Source organism: Etheostoma spectabile, chromosome 6 (genome assembly GCF_008692095.1).
Source record: "Etheostoma spectabile isolate EspeVRDwgs_2016 chromosome 6, UIUC_Espe_1.0, whole genome shotgun sequence".
Lineage (NCBI taxonomy): Eukaryota > Metazoa > Chordata > Actinopteri > Perciformes > Percidae > Etheostoma > Etheostoma spectabile.
This window is the reverse complement of record NC_045738.1, coordinates 6,950,909-6,978,322: the sequence shown is the minus strand read 5'-3', so window position 1 is coordinate 6,978,322 and position 27,414 is coordinate 6,950,909. Positions and strand designations below refer to the sequence as shown.

General features: G+C 38.9%; 1 protein-coding gene across 6 annotated transcripts in view; it reads left to right on the top strand.

Moving 5' to 3' along the window:
- The window catches only part of fhod3b (formin homology 2 domain containing 3b), a 134,391-nt gene that overhangs the window by 77,523 nt on the left and 29,454 nt on the right, over positions 1 to 27,414 (top strand). For 2 of the 6 annotated variants that reach the window (XM_032518284.1, XM_032518287.1), the window contains 20 exons: positions 245 to 339; positions 1,058 to 1,201; positions 1,326 to 1,573; positions 3,266 to 3,430; positions 3,571 to 3,963; positions 4,752 to 4,814; positions 5,332 to 5,442; positions 5,621 to 5,755; positions 6,124 to 6,174; positions 6,800 to 6,981; positions 8,016 to 8,552; positions 9,543 to 10,462; positions 11,034 to 11,192; positions 11,897 to 12,079; positions 12,777 to 12,896; positions 13,710 to 13,871; positions 14,002 to 14,192; positions 14,395 to 14,587; positions 15,965 to 15,988; positions 16,617 to 16,803. In XM_032518284.1, the coding sequence (XP_032374175.1) occupies positions 245 to 339; positions 1,058 to 1,201; positions 1,326 to 1,573; positions 3,266 to 3,430; positions 3,571 to 3,963; positions 4,752 to 4,814; positions 5,332 to 5,442; positions 5,621 to 5,755; positions 6,124 to 6,174; positions 6,800 to 6,981; positions 8,016 to 8,552; positions 9,543 to 10,462; positions 11,034 to 11,192; positions 11,897 to 12,079; positions 12,777 to 12,896; positions 13,710 to 13,871; positions 14,002 to 14,192; positions 14,395 to 14,587; positions 15,965 to 15,988; positions 16,617 to 16,803 (4,263 nt within the window). The remainder of the gene's footprint in view (positions 1 to 244; positions 340 to 1,057; positions 1,202 to 1,325; positions 1,574 to 3,265; positions 3,431 to 3,570; positions 3,964 to 4,751; positions 4,815 to 5,331; positions 5,443 to 5,620; positions 5,756 to 6,123; positions 6,175 to 6,799; positions 6,982 to 8,015; positions 8,553 to 9,542; positions 10,463 to 11,033; positions 11,193 to 11,896; positions 12,080 to 12,776; positions 12,897 to 13,709; positions 13,872 to 14,001; positions 14,193 to 14,394; positions 14,588 to 15,964; positions 15,989 to 16,616; positions 16,804 to 27,414) is intronic. The other 4 variants (XM_032518285.1, XM_032518286.1, XM_032518288.1 and 1 more) reach the window with 4 other exon arrangements.

The following is a 27,414-nucleotide window of genomic DNA, read 5'->3' as shown; positions in this document are numbered from 1 at the left end:
AAAGGAGCATCAGCCGTGCAGGGGATCAGGTATCCATCTTACTGGAATCATGAGATGAAAAAAATATTTTTAATTTGGATTCTTGCACCCTAGTGTTGCTGCATGTTTGCAACTTTAAAATGAGCAGAGGGATTAGTTAAGACTTTATTAATGCTGTATCTAGTGTATTTGTGAAAAGGAATTACAGGTAGCTCTGTCTTTCTGTGTGTTTGTCTTTTGATAAACAATGTGCTGCATGCTACAGGCACAAAACCGTGGTCAAACGTCATCGAGATCCTGGATGAGAAGGATGGAGTGGATACAGAGCTGCTGGTTTATGCGATGACACTCATCAATAAGGTCAGTGAAAGAATACAACGGCGGGCAACTTGCAGCATACAGATTACTGCTGTAACATGGTCTGCTCCTTTCTGTATTTTTTTCATTCTGCGTCTCCACCATCTACACGCAACACAGACACCGCATTCTGGGACGGGAGAAAAATGTGCTCTGGTTTAATGGCATTTCTTATAACCAATTACAATCGTCATGGACGGCGTTAAGCGCCGTACAGAGACGCTGTAAAATAGTTGTGCGAGATTGTACAGATAGTCCATGAAGTGTGATCTGATCTGCCGGGCCACATTGTCTGCTCGATTTAATCAAATTCAATCAGTTTGTTGTAATTGCATTTTTGTCAAGTTTACAACAGCAGCAACAACTTCTTTAAAAATAAGTTTTAATTACAGTATCAGGTATATAATGAACCTGCTGTGTTTTCCCATAATGCACAGGGAAAATATGATCAAATTAACTAACACTGACTTCAAAATACAGACAATAGATGTGCAATAAATAGTACAGGTTAAAGTTTAATTAGATAGCATATCTGGCTACAGATTCTATTTCAAAACAAGGTTTAAACAAAACATCTTAAGAACTAATTTTACTCCCATCCTGTGTCTCAGGGGATCCTTCTCTATTGTTCCAATTCTGTTTTTCTTTCACAATTAACCTAAAATATTACAGAGACAAGGTAAGTACATGTTCTTGTTTATTGACTTTGTTTGTGTTTCAGACTCTGGCAGGCCTCCCAGATCAGGACTCATATTACGACATGGTGGACTGTCTGGAGGAGCAGGGCATCGAAGCTGTGGCCCAGAGACACCTGAGCAGGAAAGGCGCTGACCTCGACCTGGTAGAACAGTTCAACCTCTACGAGGTCAGGAAGCCTACACTGCTACATTATTACATAACAACCTGCTTTAATGAAGATCAAGTGTGTGACGTGTGTACCCCAGTTTGCTGTTTGTTTACTCAGTTTGTCTGTAATGCCTTTAATCTAGATATCTCTCCGCCATGAGGACGGAGACGATGATGCCCAGTTGCCTCCCAGCATCCGCAAGGACCGCCGGCGGGCCAGCGTTGGTGGCAACAACGAGAGGCGAGGCCTGGAGAGAAGACGCAGCCGGAGACATTCGCTCCAAAATAGCAGAGGCCACGCTTCTGCTCCAGCATCACCCAGCAACCCTCATACTCACGCAAGCAGCTTCCTGCCCTTTGGTGGCCAACGTGTTGAAGACATCAGTGAAAGGTGAGGAGGAGGGAGGACAGAGAGAAATGGAAAAGGGAAAAATATTCAAGAGAAGAAAAGAAGCCTTATCCTTGCTTCAATTTTAGCTTGAACTTGGACTGATCCTGGTTTTAAAAAGGTTCAGCCAGGAAGGTTTGTTCTGATGTTGTATTTCATAAACCCTACGAGATAGCTGCACCAAAAAAATAATCAATCATTATTGCTGGTCTGTGCAATATTAGTCTGAAACAACATGATTGCAAGTGTTGTATTATATTTCAGCATTGTAGAGATGTGTCCATTCTGTACAGAGCCAAAGCATATAATTATATAGTAAGAAAATAGCAAAGAACAGACCGTTGCTGCAAAGTAAAATTCAAATTAATTTCCCCACTATTATACATACTCCTTCCACGGATGGAAATAGGAAGCTTCTGTAAACACATGATAAGAGCTATCTGCTCTCTGTCTCAAGTCATGCTTCCTTCAGTGAGAGTGCATTAAACTCAAACTCCATAATGCCATCTGCTTTATATACAACAAACCTTTGTGACTACACAAACCCAGGGAAACCACAACTGGTGATTCAGGCAGGAAGCAATTTGCAATCTTGTTTGATTTTTAAGTAAGTAAAGTTTTATTACAATTGCACCTTACAAAACCTAGATTACAAAGTGCTTTACAATAGATAAAAAGGTTAAAAGAAAAGACAAGTACACAAACATTACAACAGAACAATTAAAGGCATCACTTCTCGAAATAGAGCCTAGGCTCTAGCACAAAAACAGTAGACAGAAGTTTGGAATACTTTACCCTGTAAAAGTACCTACAAAAATGACTACATTTTTATGAAAGTAAACGTTAACCTGTATTCCATTTTTTAGTACAGGTCATTTGTTGGAAGCCAAAAACTAGGCTTACATTTTTAACCAGGAATTATGCGTCTTCTGCTTTTTGTCTTTCAAATCACCACTGTTGCTGACTTTCCTAGCTCCACATAATTAAATCATCATCATCATCATTAATAACAAGCTTCTTTTTTTAAAGCAATATGTGCGTATATATTCCCGGTAGCACTCGGGTCTATACTTAAATTCAGTCCAGCAGGTCATTTGACACTAGACTAGCTTCTTCCAGTTCACCAGAGGATATCTAAGCCGCCTTTGAAGATCTCTATTTTCCATATTGTTAATGCAATCCGGACAACCATGAGGGATCCAAATAGCAAAGTCTCAGTCTCAGACTCATGTATGACAATATATCCCAGATCCGTTCAAACACACAAGATATCTCCTACATCCCTTAAACTTGTTATTGTATGGAATATTTTTTTTCCTAAATTAAAATCACTGAGGGATGTTTATATTTAAAAGTTTTGTTGTATAAGAGCTGTCATAGAAGTAACACTTGAGTGTGGTTGTAACTGTTGCCTGTGCATATCCATTTCTAACATTTTGAGACTCAACGCTGTCTTTGAATGTTGTCAAAACCTTTTAACCATCTCATACATCTTTCAACGTTTGCCTCTCTTCCTCTACTTTTAATGCTTTTGGGCAAGCATGTTTTAAGTGTTTCTCCTTTCTGTGTGTTGTCTCGCCCGGGCATTCCTCTGCTCTGTGTTATCATATTGTCTCTGTCCAATTTCTCTTTCCTCTCGACTGCCTACATCCTCCCTTTCCTCTCTTCAACCCTCGATCCCTCCTCTCACAACAGAGAAGAGGAAGAGGAAGAGGAAGAAGAGAAGGTGGAAGAGGAAGAGGAGGAAGGAGAGGAGGAGGAAGAGGGAGAGGAGGAGGAAGAGGGAGAGGAGGAGGAGGAGGACGAGGCAGATGATCAAAGTCATCCAGTCACTGAGTCCTCTAGAAAGGGCGCTCACAGGTATTTTAGGCAAACTGGTTTCCCAAGCGTGATTCCCCATTTCCCTCATACAGTATCTCCCTAGTTTTTCTTCCATTTAAAATTCTGCCTCTTTTTTCATTCCCTTTGGACTCCTACTCTCTTGTATTTTGTCATCCTAGTGTGGCTCCGGCTGTAGCAGACACTCCTAACATGTGTTTGAACTTAAATTGTTTGGCCAACACCCTCCCTAATGCCAGTGACCAGCCAGGGCAGAGAGAATATCTCAGCGCCAAGACCATAACATCTCTTCCTGTGTCCGTCGCACCTAAAAAGAGGACCTTTAGTCTTCGGGGTGTTCCTCCCCAACCACCTGACTCTGTCTTCGGTGTTGCTCTGAGTAGAATGCCACGCTCAGCACACCCTCAGTGTCAGTCTACCCCAGCCTCACCCCCCTCCCCTCCCCCTCCCCTTCCCTTTCGACCTCTCCCTCTGTCCCCTGACTTGAACCAGAGCCAAGTGTCTATCGGGGCCGAGGAGAGTGAGAAGGGCCAGGACAGAGAAAGGCTCTACAGGTAGAGGGCAGGAGCTACAGTTCATCTACTTGTGTTAGACCATTACACATCACAATGTGGAAACACACTGTCATCCCGATCACTGGTGTCTGTGTCTCTGTGTATCTCACTGTACACTCAGCAAAAACACATGCAAGCATCTTTGGAGTAAAAGTAGATTTAGTCATTCTAAAAGTTGAAATATTTTTTATCTCTTCGTGAAAATGTTCCATCCCATGATGTTTTTTGTGTTGGAAATGCTGGAGCTTAGTTCCTTTTTTCTTGATTACATTTGCCTTCATTTCCCCTCAGATAGGATTTATGTTGCAGCTCCAAAGACATACTGTACCAGAAAAAGGACAGACAAATATTTACCATTTATCTGTCTTCCATTGTGGCTCTGTACCACAGTTAATTTAGGACAAGTCAATATATTATTTCAAAGCATTACGGAATTCAAATGAGTCACAGTCACTGTCTTTAGTTGTTCATGTACTTGTAGAACACATTAGAAACAAGATACTTTGAACTGGCATAGAAGTTACACAGTGTGTATTCCTGATGCCATCTAAGCACAAGTGACCCGTTGAAAGCCTCTAGTTTTATTTATTGGAATTAACATTAGTTTATTCCTTTCTAAATAGCACATTGAATTGGTCTTGCCCCTGTCGGCTCTGTTGTTGTGTGGTCTTGCATCCCTCCTACCTTTGCCTGCAGTCTCACTATCTTGTTTGTGTGACTAACGTTTCATTATTTGATCTTTGGAGTGACTGACCTAACTTTCGTTTTTTTCTTACTTCCATCTTCAGTCTGACAGATATAAACAACTCTCTTACATCTTACACAACTAGAAAACCCTGCTGGGCTGACAGGTAAGGCCAGGCGTCAAGAGGTCAAGTGTAACAAGAGTGTGCTGAGAAAACATGTATAATAGCTCCAAGGTTTTATTATTTACATAAATAGTTTCATGTGTGCACATGATGCAGTTTGCCTAAAAGGATGGATGTACACTAGTATGTTTCCAGTGGTGTTTCCAGTGGTTGATCTTTAAATATTTGCATTTATAGACAACTGTTCTAGGACAAAATGTGCAAACATTATATCAGATTCAACACAGCAATTTCAAGGCCTCTAAGAAAAGAGTGGATCTAGTGATAAGACACATTTATGAAAAGTTGACCCCATGTACCGGCATGGATGAGCAGTGCACCTGCAGATACCTTTCAGACATTGATGGCATGGCTTTTCTCACAGGAAAGCTATTCAGATGCCTCAGTGTAAACTATCCAGCAGTATGACATTGGAATTCACATCACGAATTCTTCTTGTCGTTCAGTGAAAAATATCTTTGGAGAGAACAAAGCATTTATTTTCCCCTTCTCTTAATAGAATCAGTGGCAAAGGCAGTCCATACCCTGGCAGGCACCAGGCTCCTATATCACCCATCCATCGCTTCACTAGTTCAGCAACCTCCACACCAGACTCCAAACCGGTTGACAGGTTGGCATCTCAACCGTTTCACAGTTACTACAAAATATTTTGTCTATATGGTTGATTAAATGTAACTTACCTCATCCATAAAGCCCCAATTTGAACAAATGTGCAAATACCAAAACCCAAACTAGTCACTCATTTTTGATAATGTTATCACAATTTATTCTTTTTCTTTGATGTGTAGACCTGCTCTAGGGGGCTTGCTAACTTCATCATACCGACAGCATCAAGAGTCTCTGGCTGCAGAGAGAGAGAGGAGACGCCTGGAAAGAGAAGAGCGTCTGCAGAGAATTGAAAGAGATGAGAGGAACCGCTTCAAGTTAGTCTCACCTTACAAATCAGACAAAACACAGCATGAAAATTTATTATTTCTTTACTTTGTAACGTAGGCAGCTGTGCAGCCAATAAAGACATGTTGGCATTTTCAGAAACAGGTGGCTCCAGTTTTGACTCTCGAAATATATTCACAAATCTTCCACGAGTATGATAAAAGCTGGGCTGTCTTTCTTTATGAGGATCATTAGAAATATTGGATCATGACAGGAAGAGTCTGCAAAAGGATTTTAATTTTATGATTTGCTTTCTTTGTACCATATTTTTTTTTTGTTTACCAATTAAAATCTTAATTTATACATACTGTGAATATAGCTCCTAAATTCTGGCTCTATTTTTGTCTTTCTATCTAAGTCGAGATTATGCAGACAAGAAGGAAGAAGCAAGACAAACCAGAGAAGAAAGGTGAGCTTACTTTGGTTCATAAGTTCACACAGATCACACAATGCTGCCGTTGAGAAGACAGATCAAACAGCTAAGGAGGCTTGTAAATGCTTTGAGATCCTATTTTAAAACTGATAGCAGATGTAAAGCCTCAGGCTGAATTATAGGTGCCAGAGACCCTTTAGGCCTGCTCACCATTAAGACATCCCAAAGTTTACAGGACAAGTGCGTAATTGTTTTGGCATGGATGAGGTCCAGTTATCTCCCCTGACCATGTCTTTGTGTGAGTGAGCATGCAGTATAATGTATAGCTCATTGCCCTCACCTTTTTTACCCCTGTGAACGAGACCATCCATCTGATCGAATTTTAAAGAATGTGTGAACTGAGATCAGTAAACACCAGCCAAAACATGTTAAAATAAGGTCATCATTTGGTTCCCTGAATAATGGGATTACAGCTTAATTGTTTTTTAATTACCCAGGAATAAGACAAATATGTCATAAAGTTCACAGCATCGACATTGAAGCTATTACTCACTAAACCCTGACTTGATATCTGTAAAATGTTATCTTCTCAGAGGCCTGTATTGATTTTATTATTTATTTTTCTTTAAAGACATCTGAAAGCTACTTTTTGTCATTGCAGGTACAAGTCTGTGGAGAGGCTAGCTGCTGAGGAGTTAGAGCGGGAGCGCCCCAGGGTGCCATCGAGAGGACGGACAGAGATCACTTTGTGTTTGAGTCCCAACCCTGCCAGCCGCTCTGCATCCCGCTGTTCCACAATTCCATCCATTATCTCACATGAAGACACTGCACACCAGACGTCAGGTAACTGGTGTTTGACAACCATTTATTCATCATAAGTACCCGAGTGATATGACCATGAATAGACTGTAATGTCAGCTTCCAAAGCTGGTAGAGACATTACTGGCTGTAAAAGCACCTGTCACACACACTGGACTTTGAGTAGTGATTATCATTTAGAAATTAGATATAGCTGCTCTTATGCTGAAAGGGATTATTGAGAGTAACTATTTGACTCTAGAAATGCATGTTAAAATGTTTAAGGGAATATGTAAGGAAATAGATACAGATATTTTGATTGTGTATGTGTGTATTAAGAGGCTGATTAAACAGCAAGAGTGACGTAACCCCCCTTTTGTCCTCGGGTCAAATTTGACCCGTTTTTAAAAAGTTTAGGTTCTCTTTTAAACAAATTGTCAAGAAGAAATAATGTGGATGGTTCCCAACAACGCTCTTCACGCTCTTTTACTTCAAGTAAAATAAATGATCAGTTTTCTACTTTCTTTGAATTTTGATGTTTTATTTAATTTTATAGCATTTAAAAAAAATAAGTGATGAGATAACATTGAAAAAAGCTTAAAAAACATTGAAAAAAGGACCATCTGGAAATACTTTGAAAAGCATTGGGTATAGTGATAAAAATGTCAAAAAGAAGACCAAAACCCAGAAAACCCAGACCCAGAAAAACAAAAAACTGCATGGTTGATGGGAAGACTGCACAAGAGTTAAGGCTTGAAAACACAGTTGTTTGGTAACTACTTGAACAAAGATTCAAATATTGAACTTTTAGTTTTTTCTGAAGCACTCTCTCTCAGCCTTTTGCATTGTGTTTTACAGTCATGTTGTGATCCTGATTATGAGCTATGGTAACAGAACAAATTGCTTTGTGAATTGTTTCTACAGTCACTCGCTGCAATTAAGGAGATGTCGGGAAGCAATTTAAAAATGTTTTAATTATAAACAAAGAATGTTTCTGAAGACTATCAGATAATATAAAGGCACAAAACTGAAGTACTTAAAGTAACATTTTTTCCACGTTGTTTGGATTTCTCTTCCAGGAACAGAACATATCTCAGAGCCAAACCTTGACCCACAGACAAGAACCAAAAGTCCAGCGCCAGAGTTAACAGTATCAGAACCTTCCCCCACACCTCCCTCCGAGCCAGACAAGCAGCAGACTGAGACAGAGGATGTTGCTGAGACTCTGTCCAGCCAGAATGTAGTGGCAGAGGCGACGTCAGATGAAAAGTCAGGCATGGAGAAAGAAGACAGCCAAGAGCAGGAGATGCCTGAGGAACAGACACAGTGCATGGATGAAGTAGAAGTAGAAGAGCAGGTAGAGGAGGCGGAGGTAGCAGATGTAGCAGATGTGGGAGAACCAGATGTGGAGGTGAATGTCGAGTTAGAAGAGGTGTTTGAGAAGGACCAGCCGACGGAAAGGGATGTAGAAGACGGTGTGCTCCTTAGCGAGAAGGAGAGACAGAATGAGGAGGTGAATGAAAAAGACAACTGCTCTGCATCCAGCATCTCCTCCACGAGTAGCACTCTGGAGAGGGAGGAGCGGGAGGAGAAACTCACCAATGACACTGAAGCAGGTATGATCGATGCTAATTTAATTTACTTACTTTGATAACCAACCTGTGTTGGGCTAGTTACTTTCAACATTTAATACATTATAGATTAGTAGTTACTGTCATTTGAGAGTAATTAGTTATATTTCTGTCTCTGAATTGAAAGGCTTTACACTACTTTTGCATTACTTTTGAGTTACTTTCACCAAAATGAAAGTGGAAGTACTGTAGCAGAAGTAATGTAGTGACTTGGCAGGTAGTTTTATCCACTTTAATACATCATAGTTTATTTGTTATATTTTTTATTATAAATCTGAATCTGCGAAGTAACTAAAGCCATAAATAAATAGTGAAGTTAAACATAGGCCTATACTTGACTCTGAATTGTGGTGGAGTAAAAGTATAAAATAGGATAAAATGAATATATATTAAATATATTAAAAGTACCTTACAATTGTATTGATGTATGGCATTGTTACTGTGTATGGCATTGTTACTGTTACTTTCTACAGTTGATACAATGTAATGATATTACGCATAGTTAGCCTAAACAATCAGTTTCTTGGACACATTGCTATCCGTGCTGACGTACTGTTATTAACCTGTTGGGACACAGATGTTGTCCGTACCGTCTCTGGCTCTGACCATGGGAAGAGTGACGGGACAGCACCTCACGTCAACAAAGCGTACAAAACTCATGAAAATAATGGGAGTATGTCCATCTCAAAAATGTATCCGTCTCTGCCGTCATCCCAACCATTGAATTCCAGCAAAAGGAAAATTTACACTCACAGGCTTTTTTCTGCGCCAAAATGTTTTGCGGTGTTGGTGAATTCTTAAAGCAAGAAGAAACCATAACACCACCAAATATCCGGTTAAAATGCTTTGTAACTCGCGTTACTGAGATTGTAAGGGGTATTATAGTACCAAAATTGTTACAGCAAAAAGGAATACATTACTGCAATTACAACTATGTATATTTTCTCAATGTCAAAATTATTTCTGTATCAACAGGCCAATGGACCCAGTGCATTAAAGATGCAGATGTTAACGACCATTGCAACAAAATACTCAACAACAAGCGTTTCATGCTGGACATGCTCTATGCTCAGACGACAACCAGCAATGATGAAGGGAATGTAGCTGAAACAGAGAAAGAAAACTGTAAATGTGAGAAGGAGACAGAGGTCAGTGACCCCTCTGTGGCTAGCTTGGCCAGCAGGATCTCCACACTGGAGGCTCACAGACAGGCCAGAGAAGAAAATGTGAAGAAGATGGAGGTGGGACATCTGGACAAGCAGGGCAGTGTCCGAGCAGTGGCGGAGAAGTTTGGAGATTTGGTCAAAGGTCTAACGTGTCCTTCTGAGGTTGAGGTCTCAAAAGAGCAGCAGCAAATTGACAAATCACCAAGCGCTGCCTCATCAAGCCTTCCCCCTAAGAAAGAGTCAGACTATATCTGGGATCAACTGATGGCCACACCCAGGGAGCTGCGGATAAAAGAAATGGACTTCACGGATCTGCGGGATGAGGATGACATGGACATTTTAGATATAGAAAATGTAATGGGGTCGAGTGACCTGATACCACCACCTCCCCCTCCACCATGCAATGCTGCCCTTCCACCACCCCCACCCCTGTTTGGGTGCCCCCCTCCTCCTCCCATCCTTGGCAAGATGATGCCCCCACCCCCGCCATTCATGCCCCCAATCCCACCACCCTCCCCCCAGCTGAGTCGAGGGGATATGCCTCTCTTCCAAAAGAAAAAGAAGACCATTCGTCTCTTCTGGAATGAAGTGCGTCCCGTGGACTGGCAGTGTAAGAGTCATAAATTCTGTAAGGAGTCCCTCTGGTCCAAACTGGAGCCAGTTAAACTGGACACGTCCAAGTTGGAGCAGCTGTTTGAGTCCAAATCCAAGGAGCTGCCTGTCACAAAGGTAACGTTGTGTTGTACCGCTGTTACAATTCAACCATGGAGTATTACGATATACTTTGGGAGGTTTATTTTGCAGTCCTGATTTGACTCGGTTTCTCTCCCATAACTGAGGATTTCCTGCTATCCTGCTATATTCCTGCTATAATAACGAGAAGTCTAAGTCTAAGTCTGTTCAGAACCATATTAAAAAGGATCATTTTGTGGTACATCTGTCACTCCGATTGGCATTTACAATGGGTGAAACCCTTCTCAGTATTAGTGAGAGGAGAAAATCTTTGTGTTTCGTTACTAAATCAGTTCAATCACCTCCTATCTATGGATCACTCAGGCTGCTGGTCACAATACTAACAACAAGACTTCAACCAGGGTAAACAGTCCAAATATAGTGTATAGCTCTATTACGGTGAATAGGATCCAAGCTGCTCTCCGTCACATCTCCATTTTATGTTAAAGGCTGATAGGTCGGGTGTGTTTTCACACACATTTTTGTAGTGCATCTTTAACACATTAAGGGCTGCTTTCACTAGTCAAGATATACGATCTAATATGATGATGGGTTGTTTTTTTCATAGAAAGCAGCTGTTGATGGCAAACGACAAGAAATCATAGTCCTGGATTCAAAACGCAGCAATGCTATAAACATTGGCTTGACTGTCTTACCTCCTCCTCGCACCATTAAGACCGCTATCCTCAACTTTGATGAGTATGCACTGAACAAGGAAGGCATTGAGGTAAGCATTTTCACACATCCTGCATCTAAATTGGTACTGTATGTCATAAGCACTGTCTAGTCCATCCAATAGAACCACTTCAAGCTCACTGCATCCATAACACACATGGTTTTCTTGAAGGATATATATTTAGCACACCAACATACACTGATAAATTTCCCCAAACAAGAGATTTACCTTCTCTAGATGGGATGGCTCACACTGTTGACATATCATGTGATCATCCGGCTGCACAGCTGGCTTTTTGGCTGTTCTGTGTACTCAATCACAGTGATGATTAAAGGTTAGCTCCACATGCATATTTTTTTAGCTCATTTCAAAAAATACCACAGACGTTTTAGCGAATAATTGATTAATGTTGTATCCCTTTGGGGTGATACAACCTGTAGTTTTCAGAGCTTCACCTTGAGTTCATTTTCAGCAGAAAGGAGGATTCCTCCTTAGCTTTTGTCTCTGGAGATAATTTCAGCCAGACAACAAAAGTGAGGTCGGAAGTTCAGATGTCACACAAGTTTGTGGTAAAAAAATTGGCAACGTCTTAGATAAACAGAGTGGGAATGTCAGAATCAATTTGTTTTCTCTCTCCTCCCATGATTTTCTCCCTGACATATTATGTAAAGGTTTTACTCAGGCATTGAAAAACATAAAGGTTGACTTGATGAATTTTCATAAGCCTGTTCCTATCCCTTCTCTTCCTCTCCTAGAAAATCTTGACAATGATCCCAACAGAGGAGGAGAAGCAGAAGATCCAGGAGGCTCAGTTGGTCAGCCCTGATATTCCCCTGGGTAGCGCTGAACAGTTCCTTCTCACCCTCTCCTCCATCACAGAGCTGTCTGCTCGCCTGCAGTTATGGGCATTCAAGATGGACTATGAGCTTATTGAGAAGGTCAGACACATTCATGTCCACTTTTATCACATGTAGACAGATCCCACCTTACAGAGTTACAGAAGTAAAACACTCAAAAACTTCATTTATTTCAACTCATTATTTTTTATTTTAAAGGAATCAAAGAATAGTAATAATAATTATAAACGAGGTATTTATTTGCTTATCTAACTCTCTGCAAGAATTATTCAAAAAATTAAAAATATTCCAATTCAGAATTATATAACACCGTCAAGATCATCATTTATATTTAAAAATGATTTAATTTGACCTACATTAACCACAATGCATTGCGAGTGCTGACAGTTTAGTCTGAGATTCAGGTGTGTTATGCTAGTAGCAGCTAATGTAGCTTCAAGCAGAGGCTACAAGCTCTCTCTAACTCCACATCCTCAGATATTTTTCTGTTTTAAACTTGTAGACAGCCCCAACCAACGCTGCCTCGAGTGACATCACTTAAAGCAGTTGATCAGCTTCACGAAGCTCCCTCTGGAGCTACAAAAGGCTTTAAACTATTTTATTTTCACAAATGCAAAAGACCTATTAACAAACTTTAATGTGTAAATCTGGTGGTGTTATAGTTTTGACAATTCACTGTACATTGTAATCAGGTGAGAAGAAGAGCAGAATCAAATGGCAAAAACATGAACAGAAGGATAGATAGATGTTTCCTGACTGCATTCCCATGCTCTGTTAGGAAGTGGCAGAGCCTCTGCAGGACCTGAAGGAAGGGATGGACCAGTTAGAGAAAAACAAGACACTCCGCCACATCTTGACCACACTGCTGGCCATTGGCAATTTCCTCAACGGCACTAATGTGAGTAACTCTCAAGACATATATGGCGTCCTCATTTTTCACTTTCTCTCCCTCTGTGTCTTTTACTTACTTCCTTCATTTCGTCACACTTCTCCTCCTCCTCCCTCAACTCCCCTGCCAAGATATTTATTTGGCAAAGATAACAGTGGACTCTCTATGTGCTGAAGAATGTGCTGCCTGACTGTCTGCACCGGAGACTGTCCTTCTACAGTAAAAACGTTCATCAAGGCCTCTGTTGGACCTGGCTCTGTCTGTCTGAGAGGGAAAAGGGAGGGAGGTTGTGCGATTGTGTGTTTTCTGACAGTTTGTGTTTGTCTGGCTGCTTGTCTGTGAACTTGCATCTATGGCGTGCATTCCTTTTTGTTTCACTTTGTGATGGGGTTTCTGTGTGTATGTCTATGTATTTGTGAACCTCTTGGATATGAGAGCCAAAATACAATAGGAAAACATAAGTCATCAACATCAAAACAAGTAGTTCCCGTAAATAATGGCTGCATTTATATTTTTGCAGTAAGCCATTTAAAACTGGCAGCAGAACAAGGGAGATCCGGGATTATGTCTTTTATGATATGTTCGGGCTTTAGTGAGCAGAATAATTGGTCAAGTCCGAAGTAGATTGAAGTTTCTGATAATCACCAGCCTAATGAATCTACATATCTACTCTGCGCACTCCATAGAGCCCCTTTTTTAACCGTGCCAAAAAGGAAATTCACTGCAATTTGGTCCTCGACTAAGGGCTCTTGATTTTTAATTCCAGACAGTTGTTTCCTTCCCACATTCTTACTGTGTTGTTGTGTATGCATGCATCTATAGGCTAAGGGCTTTGAGCTGAATTACTTGGAAAAAGTACCGGAGGTAAAGGACACGGTTCATAAGCAGTCCCTGCTGCACCACGCCTGCTCCATCGTGGTGGAGAAGTTTCCAGACAGCTCTGACCTCTACTCTGAGATCGGAGCCATCACCCGCTTGACCAAGGTTTTTTAAACTTTTTAAAAACTGTTTAAACAGTTTGTCCACAGTATTAGTTTTTACTAGTAGCAGTAAATGCAAATGGAATATCCACTGAAAAAGAGCATCCTCAACAATTCTGTTATACTGTTGTCAGGTGGACTTTGACCAGCTTCAGGACAATCTGGCACAGATGGAGCGTAGGTGCAAAGCATCATGGGATCACCTCAAGATCATTGCGAAACATGAGATGAAACCAGCATTGAAACAAAAAATGTCAGACTTCCTCAAAGATTGTGCAGAGAGAATTATTATTCTGAAGATTGTACATCGAAGAATACTCAACAGGTATGTTCAGGTGTAGATTAAATGCTGGATTAGATTAAATATTTCTTGCATTTTAGTTCATATATTCTTATAATTATTTAGTTATTCTTCTTATTATCAGTTTCAATGGCATTGTGTTTAGTGACTTTCATCACTTTTTGAAGCATGTTCAAACTTTACTTCCACCCAAAGATCTCTGTGATGTTACTCTACACATCTGCAGGTTCCATGCCTTTCTGCTGTTCCTGGGCCATCCGATATATGCCATACGTGAGGTCAGCATTCATCGATTTAGCAAGATCCTGAGTGAATTTGCCCTGGAGTATCGCACAACAAGAGAGCGCGTGCTTCAACAGAAACAAAAGAGGGCCAACCACAGAGAGAGGAACAAGACCAGAGGGAAAATGATAACAGATGTAAGTGCTCCTCCCCATGAGCAATGGTCACACACCAGTTTCTCCATTTTCTGATCATCTTCTTTGTTTAGTTTGTATTTTCTCAATTATATGAGACAATATGAACCATCTCTAGATACTGATTATAGCCTTAATCTGGTTAAAGTGCCAAACGTGGCCATTTCTGAAAACTGAAAACGTGGCATACATTTGTAATGACATCAGCACAGTTCCTCTGTATTCACGTGTATAGATTACTGTAACAACAATCAGGGAATTGTTTTTAGTGTATCTCATTCTGTAGCTGAAGCAGGCTAAGAAAGGCCAGAGCAAACACCTCCCTGCATGATTAAAATCCCTTAAACCCAGAGGAGTTGGCTGCTTAGAGCGGACTCCGCAGCGAGCCTTGGCAGGGGCCCCGCTCTTCAAAGGTACCCTAATTCAATCACTGTGTGAAAATGTAAACCTTTGGCTGTCCCTGAAGGAGAAAAAGCATGGCCCATATCTTAACCACACTCTTACAAAGATGTTCAGTCAAATATGCTCCACTGTTCCAAAGCTTGTATATACAGTATCTGCAATGTTTTTTTTATGGTATATGGAGGTTAAAATAACTTAGAAGTTTGATATTTAAAGGAATAGTTTGACATCACTTTCTTGTTGAGGGTTGGATGAGAAGACTAAAAGCAGGTGCAAACAACCTTACTCTGTCCAAAGGTAACACAATCTGACTGCCGGTTTCTTTTTTCTTTTGTACAAACAAGATAATAACGTGTTAATTGCTGAGCCTTAGAGGTGGCGGCAGGCAAAATCTTTGGTTCCCAGTCTGAATGCTAAGCAAAGCTGCCATGTCCATATTTACTGTACAGATATGTGGTATCATGGGCGCCTGGATAACTCGGTTGGTGGGGCGGGCGTCCATGTGTGGGGGTTTGGTCTTCGATGCGGCGGGCCCGGGTTTGGCTCCGACCTGTGGCCCTTAGCTACATGTCATTCCCCCTCTCTCTCCCCTTTCATGTCTTCAGCTGTCCTGTCAAAAATAAAGTCTGAAAATGGCCAACAAATATAAAAAAAAACAGATATGTGGTGTCAGAGTACAAACTTCTTGTCTAACTCTGACTCTAACGAAAATAGAAAATAACCATGTTTCTCAAAATATTAAACAATGTATTCAATGTTTATGGCACAAATTAAGGATTGTATGCATCTTTAGTATTTGAGAAAATGCTACAGCCTTTGTAAAAAACAAATAGATAACTCAGTAGTCTGAAAACCTAAAAACAGTTTCCTAAATATTTCTCACTTTGTATATGAAAAGTTTTGACTTGACACTAGCAGTATACTGTATTTACTACACACCGTTTGTCCTTTTTTCTTCCATTTCCTTTATCTCTGTAGAGTGAGGATGAAGATGATAGTGAGGTAGGGGGGTCACTTTGTGTGTAAACAAGTGCATGTGAACTTTCTGTTGTGACTAATATTCAACCGGACTGCTGTCATAACTTTGAACAATAACGGATGTATTTACGAGGATTAGGAACGGACAAGTCGTCAGTCAGACCGTCAGGTTCTGTGTGTGCGTGTGACATGAAGGAGGAAGCTTGAAGGTGATGAAAAGGAGAGAAAAGGAGGTGTCAGCATGCTGTCGACTGCAGTGTTTAGACAATTTTACTAGGAGGAGTTGCATCTACTTCCTGGTAGAAATGAATAGACCTCAGAAAAGTAAAGCTGTACTCTTAAACCCGGCATGTCTGCGTTATTATCATGGGGATTTTTTTGTTTTGTCACAATAAACAGCACTAGATGTGTATGTGCAACTTTCAACCATTCAACATGACTAATTGTTCTAATTATATATATATGTTTGGCTGGAAAGTGTTTGAAAGTGTTGCGTAACTATTAAAGCTTAACCTGTATGACAAGTTTGATATTTAAATATTTTTCTTGTGGTACTTCCCAAATACTAAAAGAGCCAGAGCATGGAGCTGAGTTTCAACATCTCCTAGTTATAAAATGTCAGATATGGTAATCCTGTGTCCTCCCCTTCCAGAGTGGTAAATTTGGCGGTGGCCCATCAGACGCACAGGACAGCCAGTCTCAGGGTATCCAGTATGCTGAAGATGCAGCTGAACATGAGAACATGAAGGCCGTACTAAAGAGCAGCCTGCAGGGTGGAGAGAGCACGACATCCACGGTGCCAGGCCTCCGTACACGCACCAGAGCCAGCAGCACCCGAGGTCAGTCTCACAAACATGTTACACTGTTACAGGCCCTGTATAATAAGTATGACTTTTTAATGACATACTATGTCATTAAAATGTTTTTTATTATGATATACTATACTATGACTTTTGTATGACTTTTTTATGAAAAACTATACTCTGACTTAAAGTATCAGTGACATACGATTCTACAACTTTTTGATTTTGATGATAATTTTTTATGAAATAGTATACTATGACTTTTTTATGATATACTGTGATTAATCTATGACATGATGTACTACGACTTTTTAATGACATACTATACTAGATATTTATATAGATAGATAGATAGATATGTATTGAAAAAATGTGAAATTATGGCAGCAAAATCATACACACAGCACAGAATACAAATTTAAATGAAATACTAGGATACAATATACATACAATATACATGAAAACTATATACTATATACATATATACTATGACTTTTTTATGACATACTATACTATAACATTTTATGACTTTTTTATGCCATACTATACTATGATTTTTTTTAGACATACTATACTATGACTTTATACAGTTTTTTGCCATACTATGACTTTTTTACAAAAACATGACCTCTTTTTCAGGCCAGATAGCTCAAGGTGATAAGATTTTGATTGGAAGACAGAAGGTTGAATATTCAAATCATACATGTTTCAGGAAGTTGTGAGGTCCAATATACTAAGATAAAGAGACAAATGTGCCAAACAGACAGAAGGTTGGGTGTTCAAATTCTATATGTTCTATTAACTTTTGAATCCAAGATATTAAGTGAAAAAGACAAATATGCTGAAACATGAACTTGTGTGTCAGGTCAGTTAGATTAGGGTGAGTATGACTGGCAGACCAAAGGTTCACAGTTCAAATCTTATATCTTTCTTGAATTTTTGAGGTCCAATATGCTAAGTGAAAGTGACAAATATGCCAAACATATAACTTTTGTGTCAGGACAGATGGCTTAGAGTAATAAGGCAATGATTGGAAGACAGAAGGCAAGGCAAGGCAGTTTTATTTGTATAGCACATTTCAGCAACAGGGCAATTCAAAGTGCTTTACACAAAATCAGTTAAACAGATAAAACACAAGTAAAAACAGTTAAAAATCATAAGCATTAAAAACCGGTAAAACACATGAACAGACAGTTAAAAAAAAAAAATAGACACATAAAACACAAGAATAAAAGTTACAGTGCAGCATAAGAAATTTAAAGAAATGAGCAGTCATTTAAAAAATAGCAGCATCAAAAAGGAAGGTCTTCAACCTTGATTTAAAAGAACTGAGAGTAGCAGCGGGCGGATATACCAGGTGTTCTGGTAGGTTGTCCAGATATGAGGAGCATAGAAACTGAAAGCTGCTCACCCTTTTAGTCTGACTCTGGGGAAGAAAGTAGAACTGTCCCAGATGACCTGAGAGGTCTGGGTGGTTCATAGTGTAGTAGCAGATCAGAAATGTATTTTGGACCTAAACCATTAAGTGATTTATAAACTAGCAAGAGTACTTGAAATCAATTCTTTGAGGAAGCCAGTGTAAGACTTCAGAACTGGAGTGATGTGATCCAGTCTCTGGTCTTAGTGAGGACTCCGAGCAGCAGCGTTCTGAACAGCTGTAGCTGTCTGATTGATTTTTAGGGAGACCTGTAAGACCCCGTTACAGTAGTCAAGTCTACTGAAGATGAAGCATGGACCAGTTTTTCCAAGTCCGTTTACACATAAGTCCTTAACCTTGATATATTCTTAAGGGTGATAGTAGGTTGACTTTGTTATTGTCTTAATGTGGCTGTTAAAGTTCAGGTCTGAGTCCATGACTACACCAAGATTTCTGGCTTTGTCTGTTGTTTTAAAATTGTGTGTTGAAGCTGAGCGCAGACTTTTAATCGTTCCTCTTTTTTTCCAAAAACAACTACCTCAGTTTTCCTTCATTTAATTTCAGAAAGTTCTGGCACATCCAGTCGTTAATTTGTTCAATGCACTTAGTCCGTTTTTGTATGGACTATAGTCCCTGGCGATAAGGTATGTAAATTGTTTGTGTCGTCCGCTAACTATGGTAACTTATTTGTTTTTCTCATAATCTGAGCCAGTGGAAGCATGTAGAAGTTAACAGAAGAGGCCCCAGAATGGAGCCTTGCGGAACTCCGCACGTCATATTTGTACGCTCAGATGCATAATTACCTATAGACACAAAGTAATCCCTATTCTTTAGTTAGGATCAAACCAGTTTAGTACTAGCACTAAGAAAGGCCAACGCAGTTCCAATCGGTCTGTAGTATGTTGTGGTCGACCGTGTCAAATGCAGCACTGAGATCAAGTAATACTAAGATTGAAATTTTGCCATTATCTGTGTTAAGGTGGATGTCATTAAAGACTTTGACAAGAGCCGTTTCAGTGGTGTGGTGTGGTCGGAAACCGACTGAAAGGTATCAGAAGGTTGAGTGTTAGTTCTAGACAAACTTTACATGAAGAATACAAATATAGACAGTATACAGTATAGACAACTTGTGTTCCTGTCTCTCTCCCGCTCTAATTTTTAGATTATACTTTATTTATCCCACGATGGGGAAATTTGTGTTACAAGTAGCAGCATAGCAGCAACAGCAAAAAAACAAAAACAAAACAATAACCACACAAACAAGTAAGCACGAAAGAAATACAAGGCAAGAAATACAGGCAAGAAATAGACAATGAAAATTGGTAGACTGAGTAAGTAAAATGCCGTCAAACAAAAGGAATTTTAAAGTGCGGTGCCATGATAAGAGAAACAATATTGCGGGTAAGTGACGTTAAAATTAAGTTGAATGTGTATTATGAGCAAAGAAACAAGAGTCGGTAGCATAATTTAAATATATTAAACCTGAGACCATAAATATTGAAAAGTAAGTACTTGTAATAAATAATATAAATAACAATATTAAAGATAAACAGAAAGTGTGTGATGATAGATGGAGAAAAAACGGAACAGAAACTACAACACTATCAGGTAGTGCAGGCGTTGTAGAAGTCTGACAGCGGCCGGAGGAAGACTGCGGTACCTCTCTTCTTACACCGTGGGTTATCAGTCTGCTGCTGAAGGAGCTGCTCAGGGACCCCACAGTGTCATGTAGGGGGTGAGAGGTGTTGTCCAGTGGATGTCAGCTTGGCTACATCCTCCTCTCCCCTACTTTCTCTATGGGGTCCAGAGGACAGTCCAGGACAGAGCTCGCTCTCCTGATCAGTCTATTGAGTCTGCTCCTGTCCCGGTCCGAGCTGCCCCCCCTCCAGCAGACCACAGCGTGAGGATGGCAATATACACAGTTTTTGATACTATACTTTGACTCTCTTCCCATTTTTTTTCGACATGCTATACTATGACTTTTTAATCACATTTTTTTGACAACTATACCAGTGGCATAGGCAGAAAGTATTTTGAGCGGCCAGAACAAAAATGAGTGGGCTAAAAAAAGACGTGGAGCCTTTTTTTTTGTCACTTTACTATGACTTTTTCAACAACTATACCATTACTTTTTCACTTTTTTTGACATTCTATACTTTGACTTTTCCCTTTTTTTCTACAGGCTATAATTTAACTTTTTTATCACTTTATAAAGCATGCTATACTATAGCCTTTTTATCACTTTTTTTTCGACAAGCTTTATTAATGCAGGTTTTTGGGCATGATAGGCCTTATACAGGACAGATGAAGACATGAAAGGGAGAGAGAGTAGAAATGACATGCAGCAAAGGGCTACAGGTCACGAGTCACCTGGCCACATGCGTTTTTTACAGTTTTTTGACATGCAATATGATAACTTTTTTTGACATGCATACTATCACTTTTATCACTCTTTTTCGACATACATACTAGACCTTTCATCATACTATTCGACTTTTTTATCACTTTTTTGATATGCTATACTATCACTTTTTTTTCATATCCTATACTAGCACTTTTCAGCACTTTTTACATGCTATATTAGGATTTATTCACATTCTTTCAACATGCGAAACATATCTTTTATCACTTTTTTAAAATGGTAATGTGATATACTATAACTTTTTTATCACTTTTTTGGCATACTATAGTATCACTTTTTTTCAAAATTTACTGTGACTTTTTTGACTTTTAGCACTTTTTTCAACATGCTATACATCTCTTTTTTCCTATCCTATACTAGCACTTTTTCAGCACTTTTTTACATGCTACATTTCATAATTTTACACATTTTATCACTTTTTTCAACTACTGTCCTATGACTTTTTTGCACTTTTTTGACATACTATACTATGACTTTTTGTTACTTTTTTCAACATCCTATACTCAGTGATTGTAAAAATGGTAATGTGGTATACTATAACTTTTTTATCCTTTTTTTGACATATACTATCACTTTTTTCAACACTTTACTATAACGTTTTTGACATGCTATGCTATGACGTTTTTATCACTTTTTTTGACATACATACCATGACTTTTTTTTAATCACTTTTTTGGCATAGTTTGGCATACCTACAACTTTTCTGACATGTAACAATATGACTTTTTTTACAAAAAATACAATTTGTGTCAGGTCAGATAGCTTAGGGTGATAAAATTTTGATTGGACCAAGGCACGGTGTAGTGTTCAAGTCTTACATGTTTTAGGAAGTTTTGAAGTCTTATGCTTAGCTGAAGAGACAAATATGCAAAAATCATTAGCTACTGTCAGGTTAGACACATGCTGTATTAGGACTTTTTCATAATTTTTGTCAACATGCTAAACTATCACATTTTATCACTTTTTTCAACATGCTGTCCTATGACTTTTTAGCACTTTTTTGACATACTATATTTGACTTTTTCAACATACTATACTATGACTTATTCATCACTTTTTTCGACATAATGTACTATGGCGTTTTTAGCACTTTTTTCAACATAACTATACCATGTCCTTTTTATCACTTTTTGACATACTATACAATGATTTTTTCGACTATAACACTATGACTTTTTTTTTTCAAAAACACACTTTTTTTGTCAGGTCAGATAGATTAGGGTGATCAAATTTTGATTGGAAGACAGGAGGTAACTTTTTGCATACTATATATGATTATTCTTAACACTTTCTTTGATATGCAATACTATGACTTTTTTGTTCCTTTTTTTCAACGGGCTATACTATCATTTTTTTCAACATCCTATACTCAGTGATTGTAAAAATGGCAATGTGGTATACTATAACTTTTTTATCACTTTTTTTGACATACTATACTATCACTTTTTTCAACACTTACTATGACTTTTTTGAGTTTTTAGCACTTTTTGACATACTATGCTATGACTTTTTTATCACTTTTAACATACTATACTATGACCTTTTTCACTTTTTAAATACATATCTATGACCTTTTATCACTTTTTTAACTACTAACTATGACTTTTTATCACTTTTTGACGTACTCTCAATTACTTTTTTATCACTTTTGCTACATACTTACTATGACTTTTGAACATAAACTATGACTTTTTTTTTTTAAAAAATCATTTTGTGTCAGTCAGATTGCTTAGGGTGATAAAATTTGATTGGAAGACAGGAGGTTAAGGGTTCAAGCTAATGTTTCAGGAAGTTTTGACGTCTATATGCTTAGCTGAAGAGACGATATGCATATCATTCACTATTGTCAGGTTGAATAGCTGTGTGATAGAGATGTGAAAGCATAGGTTGGTTGTTCAACAAATATCTCTTAGTTTGTTTTCGAATTTATCAAGGTACACACTTCTACTGATAATTTTGTGCGTAATAAACGTACAGAATAGTAGCTTGTAGCCCCGCAAATCCAACCTCCTTTCGTATGTCCACGGCTCTGTTGGTGATTCAAACTTAGTTTGTTTGAGATACTTTTGTACACTTGATGCACTTATCATCACCCCTTTTATGTGCCGATCACACCATGACGACAAATAGCAATTGCCCTGTATGTGACACAGATCAGTTTCTCATGATTATTACCTTATTGGAATCCCAGGAGCACTTAGCTTGCTCAGACATTCTTTACAGAAACCAAGAATAACTAATAGTATTTCAGGCTCTTTTCTCCAACCTGTGTTTTGCATAAAGATTATATGCTGTTTTTGACACACTATACCGATTCTGAACTTTTTTTTCTTGACTTAACATGCTATATAATGACTTTTTTGACATACCATACTGGACTTTTCAACATTACTATACTATGATCACTTTTTGACATACTATACTACTTTTGCGACATGCTATTTATGACTTTTAGATCATCTTTCTCAAACATACGGACTATGGACTTTTTCATCACTTTTTGAGATGCTATACTACCAATTTTTTTTATCCTTTTTGAATTCTATACTACACTTTTTTTGACATACTACTATGATTTTTGATCATTTTTACAAACATGCTATCTGACCCTTTACACTTTTTTACATGCTATATTATATGTTATATTATCTTACATGTTTTGGAAGTTTTAAAGGCGTTTATACTTAGTGAAGAGACAAATGTGCAAAAATCTAAATTTCTGTACGGTCAGATAGCTTTGCATGAAAGAGACTGATTGGAAATCCACATGGGGGTGTTCAATCCTAATTGTTTCATTTAATTTGAGGTCCAAGTCACTGAAAGAATGAAGAGCAATATGCCAAAACATAACTTCTGGTCAGCTTAGAGTAATAAGAGAATAACGGAAGACAGAAGGTACTGTCTTCAAATCTATTGGGTGCAATTAGTTGCAAGACATTTACAGGAAAGAAAAATACACTAGATGTAGGAAATGTTTTGTCCTCTCAGTCTCTTCCCAACCTGTTTTGAAAAGATAATGCAGTTTTCACTATGACTATGACTTTTTTATCCTATTCGACAGCATATTATGACGTATCACTTTTTCAATATATAATACTATGACCATTTTAACACTTTTTCAACATGCATTCTTTGACACTTTACTTTTATGCTTTGTTATCACTTATTACTAGTATACTATGATGTATGATCCATTTTTCCAAATGCTATACTATAATTTTTTTTTCTTTTTTCGACATACTGTATACTATAACTTTTGTATCACTTTTTCTAAAGTGCATACTATGACTTTTGTCACTTTTCGACATGCTATACTATGACTCTTTGACTATATGATCTTTATCACTTTTTCTACATGCTGTACATTATTTTATCACTTTTTGGCATGGATATACTATGACTTTTTATCCCTTTTTCTACTACATAAGACTTTTTATCCTTGTTTAGACATGCTACACTATGACTTTTTCCACTTTAACATACTATGCAGTACTTTTTTAATCACTTTTTTGTCCTAATACCACAAATTTTTCTAAATAGGTTTTTCTGATGTGATATACGATGATTGCTTTTCTGACTTTTTCCATCATCCATCATCACATCCGGTTATCGGGTTGGGGGGGCAGCAGCTCCAGTAGGGGACCCCAAACTTCCCTTTCCCATCCACATAACATTCAGATGAGGGACCCAAGGGTTCCCAGTAGGTGGAGAATAATCCCCACCTAGTCCTGGATCCTCCCCGAGGCCTTCTCCCAGGAGGCATCCTTACCAGATACCTGAACCACCTCAACTGGCCTCTTTCGACGCGAAGGAGCAGCGGCCGCACTCGAGCTCCCCACGGATGACTGAGATTTCACACCTATCTCTAAGGGAGATGCCAGCCACCCTCCTGACGAAACCCATTTCGGCCGCTTGTAGCCTGGATCTCGTTTCTTCGATCATGACCAGCCTTCATGACCATAGGCGAGGGTGGAACGAAACCTGACCTGGTAGATCGAGAGCTTTGCCTTCTGGCTCAGCTCTCTTTTCGCACAACAGGTGCGATAAAGGAATGTAATACCGACTGTGCTCTAATCTCTGACCAATCTCCCGCTCTATGTGTCCCTCACTTGCGAAGAAGACCCAAGGTATTTAACTCCCTTCACTTGGAGTAAAGACTCATTCTCTACCATGAAGAAGGCACCATTGTTTCGCTGAGAACCATGGCCTCAGATTTAGGACCCCCTCACCCCATAACTCTCACAGCCACTCTACAGGATCTGACTTTTTCATAATTCATAATTTTTCGACATCTCCACTTGACTTTTTATCACTTTTCGACATGCTATCTATGACTTTTCATATGTTTGCAACATGCGATACTATTACTTTTTCGACATGCTATGATATGACTTTTGTTCATCCCCTTTTTAGACATGCTATACTATGGACTTTTTATCACTGTTTTAGACATTTAAACTATGGCTTTTTATGAAATGCTATATGACTTTTGGTGACATACTATGCTATGATTTATTATGACATACTATTCTATGACTTTCTATGAATACTATAACTTTTATGACCTTTTGTGGCATTTTATACTATGCCTTTTTATGACATACTATACTATGACTTTGGTGGCTGTAGACTGTGGAGATTTCTTAAAACCTGTCTTAAATCTACTTTTTTAGGTGTGTTCCCCCATGGTGCTCTGCCATCGGACCCAATTAACTGCACAGATGATACAGCTGATGAGATCATGGAAAGGATTGTTAGGTCAGCACTCAGGGGCCCAGCCAGCGGACGCAACCTCGGGAGAGGAGACGATCCGAGTCAACCGAAAATCATGTGAGTGCTGTTCAACATTGGCCAATTGGCATTGTATTATCATGCAAAGACGTAATCAGCTGCATGTGCAAACACTGTAAAATACACTTTTCATCCTCTGTCTGCACAGTGAGGAGGACACTGAAGAATGGTTTGACAAACAGAGGAGGCAAATGCTCTTGGCTTGTCCAGTGGTTCAGAGATGCAGGTGTGAGGTGGACACATAGGAAGTCTGGGAGCCCTTTCACTGCCCCTCCAATTCCTACTCCCCACTGGCAACCACTCCATCTGGCTTGGCACTGAAATCCCTAGCTTCAATGAGTTGACCTCCTTTATGCGTTTGATACATAGGCTTCCTGAAGAGAATGGATTAAAGGTTTTTAATTAGAACTAACGGTCAGAGAGCAAGAAATGGAGAGCTGCATCCAAACCACTAAGCTTTGGATGCTGAATAAAATCAATGACATGCACTCCGAAGCTTACTCACAATCACCTTTGAACGTGACATGCATACAAACAAACTGTGCAAAAGCGTTTTTTACGGTGGAGGGCATCAAAAAGAGTTGGCAGTGTATGCTCAATCGCAGTGGCCTTGACTGAATCCAAAGGGCAAGAAGTGTGGTACAGACACTAAAACGCGCTGTGGTTTAGTGTCAGCCCTGCAGCTTTAGAGAAAATTAAAGACATTCATCTGTTGAATAGATGGCTTTATAGGGTTATTCTGTTATATATACTGTAGTAGTTTTTTTTTTTCTTCATTTTGCTCGAGAAGGTGCTCAAATAAGGAACAATTGCACATGGATGTAAGAGTTGGGTATCAATGGAATGGAAATCCTTGACACTGATGAACCACGACATCTGAACAAATACTCAAACCGTTTAACCAGCAAATCAACAGTAGCACAGTGTTTTAAGATATCTAATCAAGTGGACACATCCAGCCAGATGAGCATCTAAAGCTGTCAAATGTCTGCTAGTTGACTGGATAAGGATTTATCAAGAAAAGTCAACAGTTGGTGTTACTGCGGGGATTATAGTTTCAGAATAATTCTCATTTGTAAGTGTAAACAAATGTATTCCATAGTGGTGAAACTATTCTCACTGATGGACAGACGATGAGGAAGGCAGGTGTACAGGTGAGCAAATCTCCGAGTTAGTAGTTGTTTATCTTCTAGAAACTATGACCTGCACTCTCAGAGTGCCTTTCAGAGACAGTTATTTATTTAGACATTTTCAGGGACAAATAATCAAGAAAATGTTAGATGTGCAGTCTGAGCAGCAAGCAAGAGGATAATACTGCAACGTACATCATTCACGAGCTGTGATTTATTTTTAACCAGTGTTTTTAAAACAATTTTTTCCCTGTTATGTCTTGGATCAAACGGTTGATGAAGATAGCTTAAAGTATTTATGAAAACTTAGGATCGGTCATGCACATTGGCTTGATCCTGTTGCCCTACTGTGGAATATGGACATGCATTGTTCACTCTAGTCAATATCTCCGGTAAAATATAACAGTAAAATAGACCGGCCAAATTAATATGTAGTTTAACTGGCATCACAGGAGGACCGAGTTTGTCAATAGTTGGACATTCACCCCCTAACTATGATGTGAACCTCAGGGTTTAATGAGTTAGTAATAGAAGCACATAAATGTCCATTATTTATTGTTTTAAAACATGTAAATCGTATTTGAAGTGACTAAGAAAAGAGCCCGCAGTTTAACTTTTATTATGTAGGTCAAACTATTGATGAAGTCATAGTGCTATTAATTTGAATGGCTGGCTTAATTATAATTGTTTTGGTTATTAAGGCAAGGTAAATCATCCACTAGAAGCAAATTTTCACTGTGATTGGAAAAACAGCCATTGGGAGAAAACAAGAATAGACATGATACATAAAACCCCACCAGCAGTACAGTTCTTTTGTTTCTTTTAACTGAAAAATATTCAGCACCTTAGATCCAATGTGTAGCAGCAACTAGACAACTGAGTTGTTG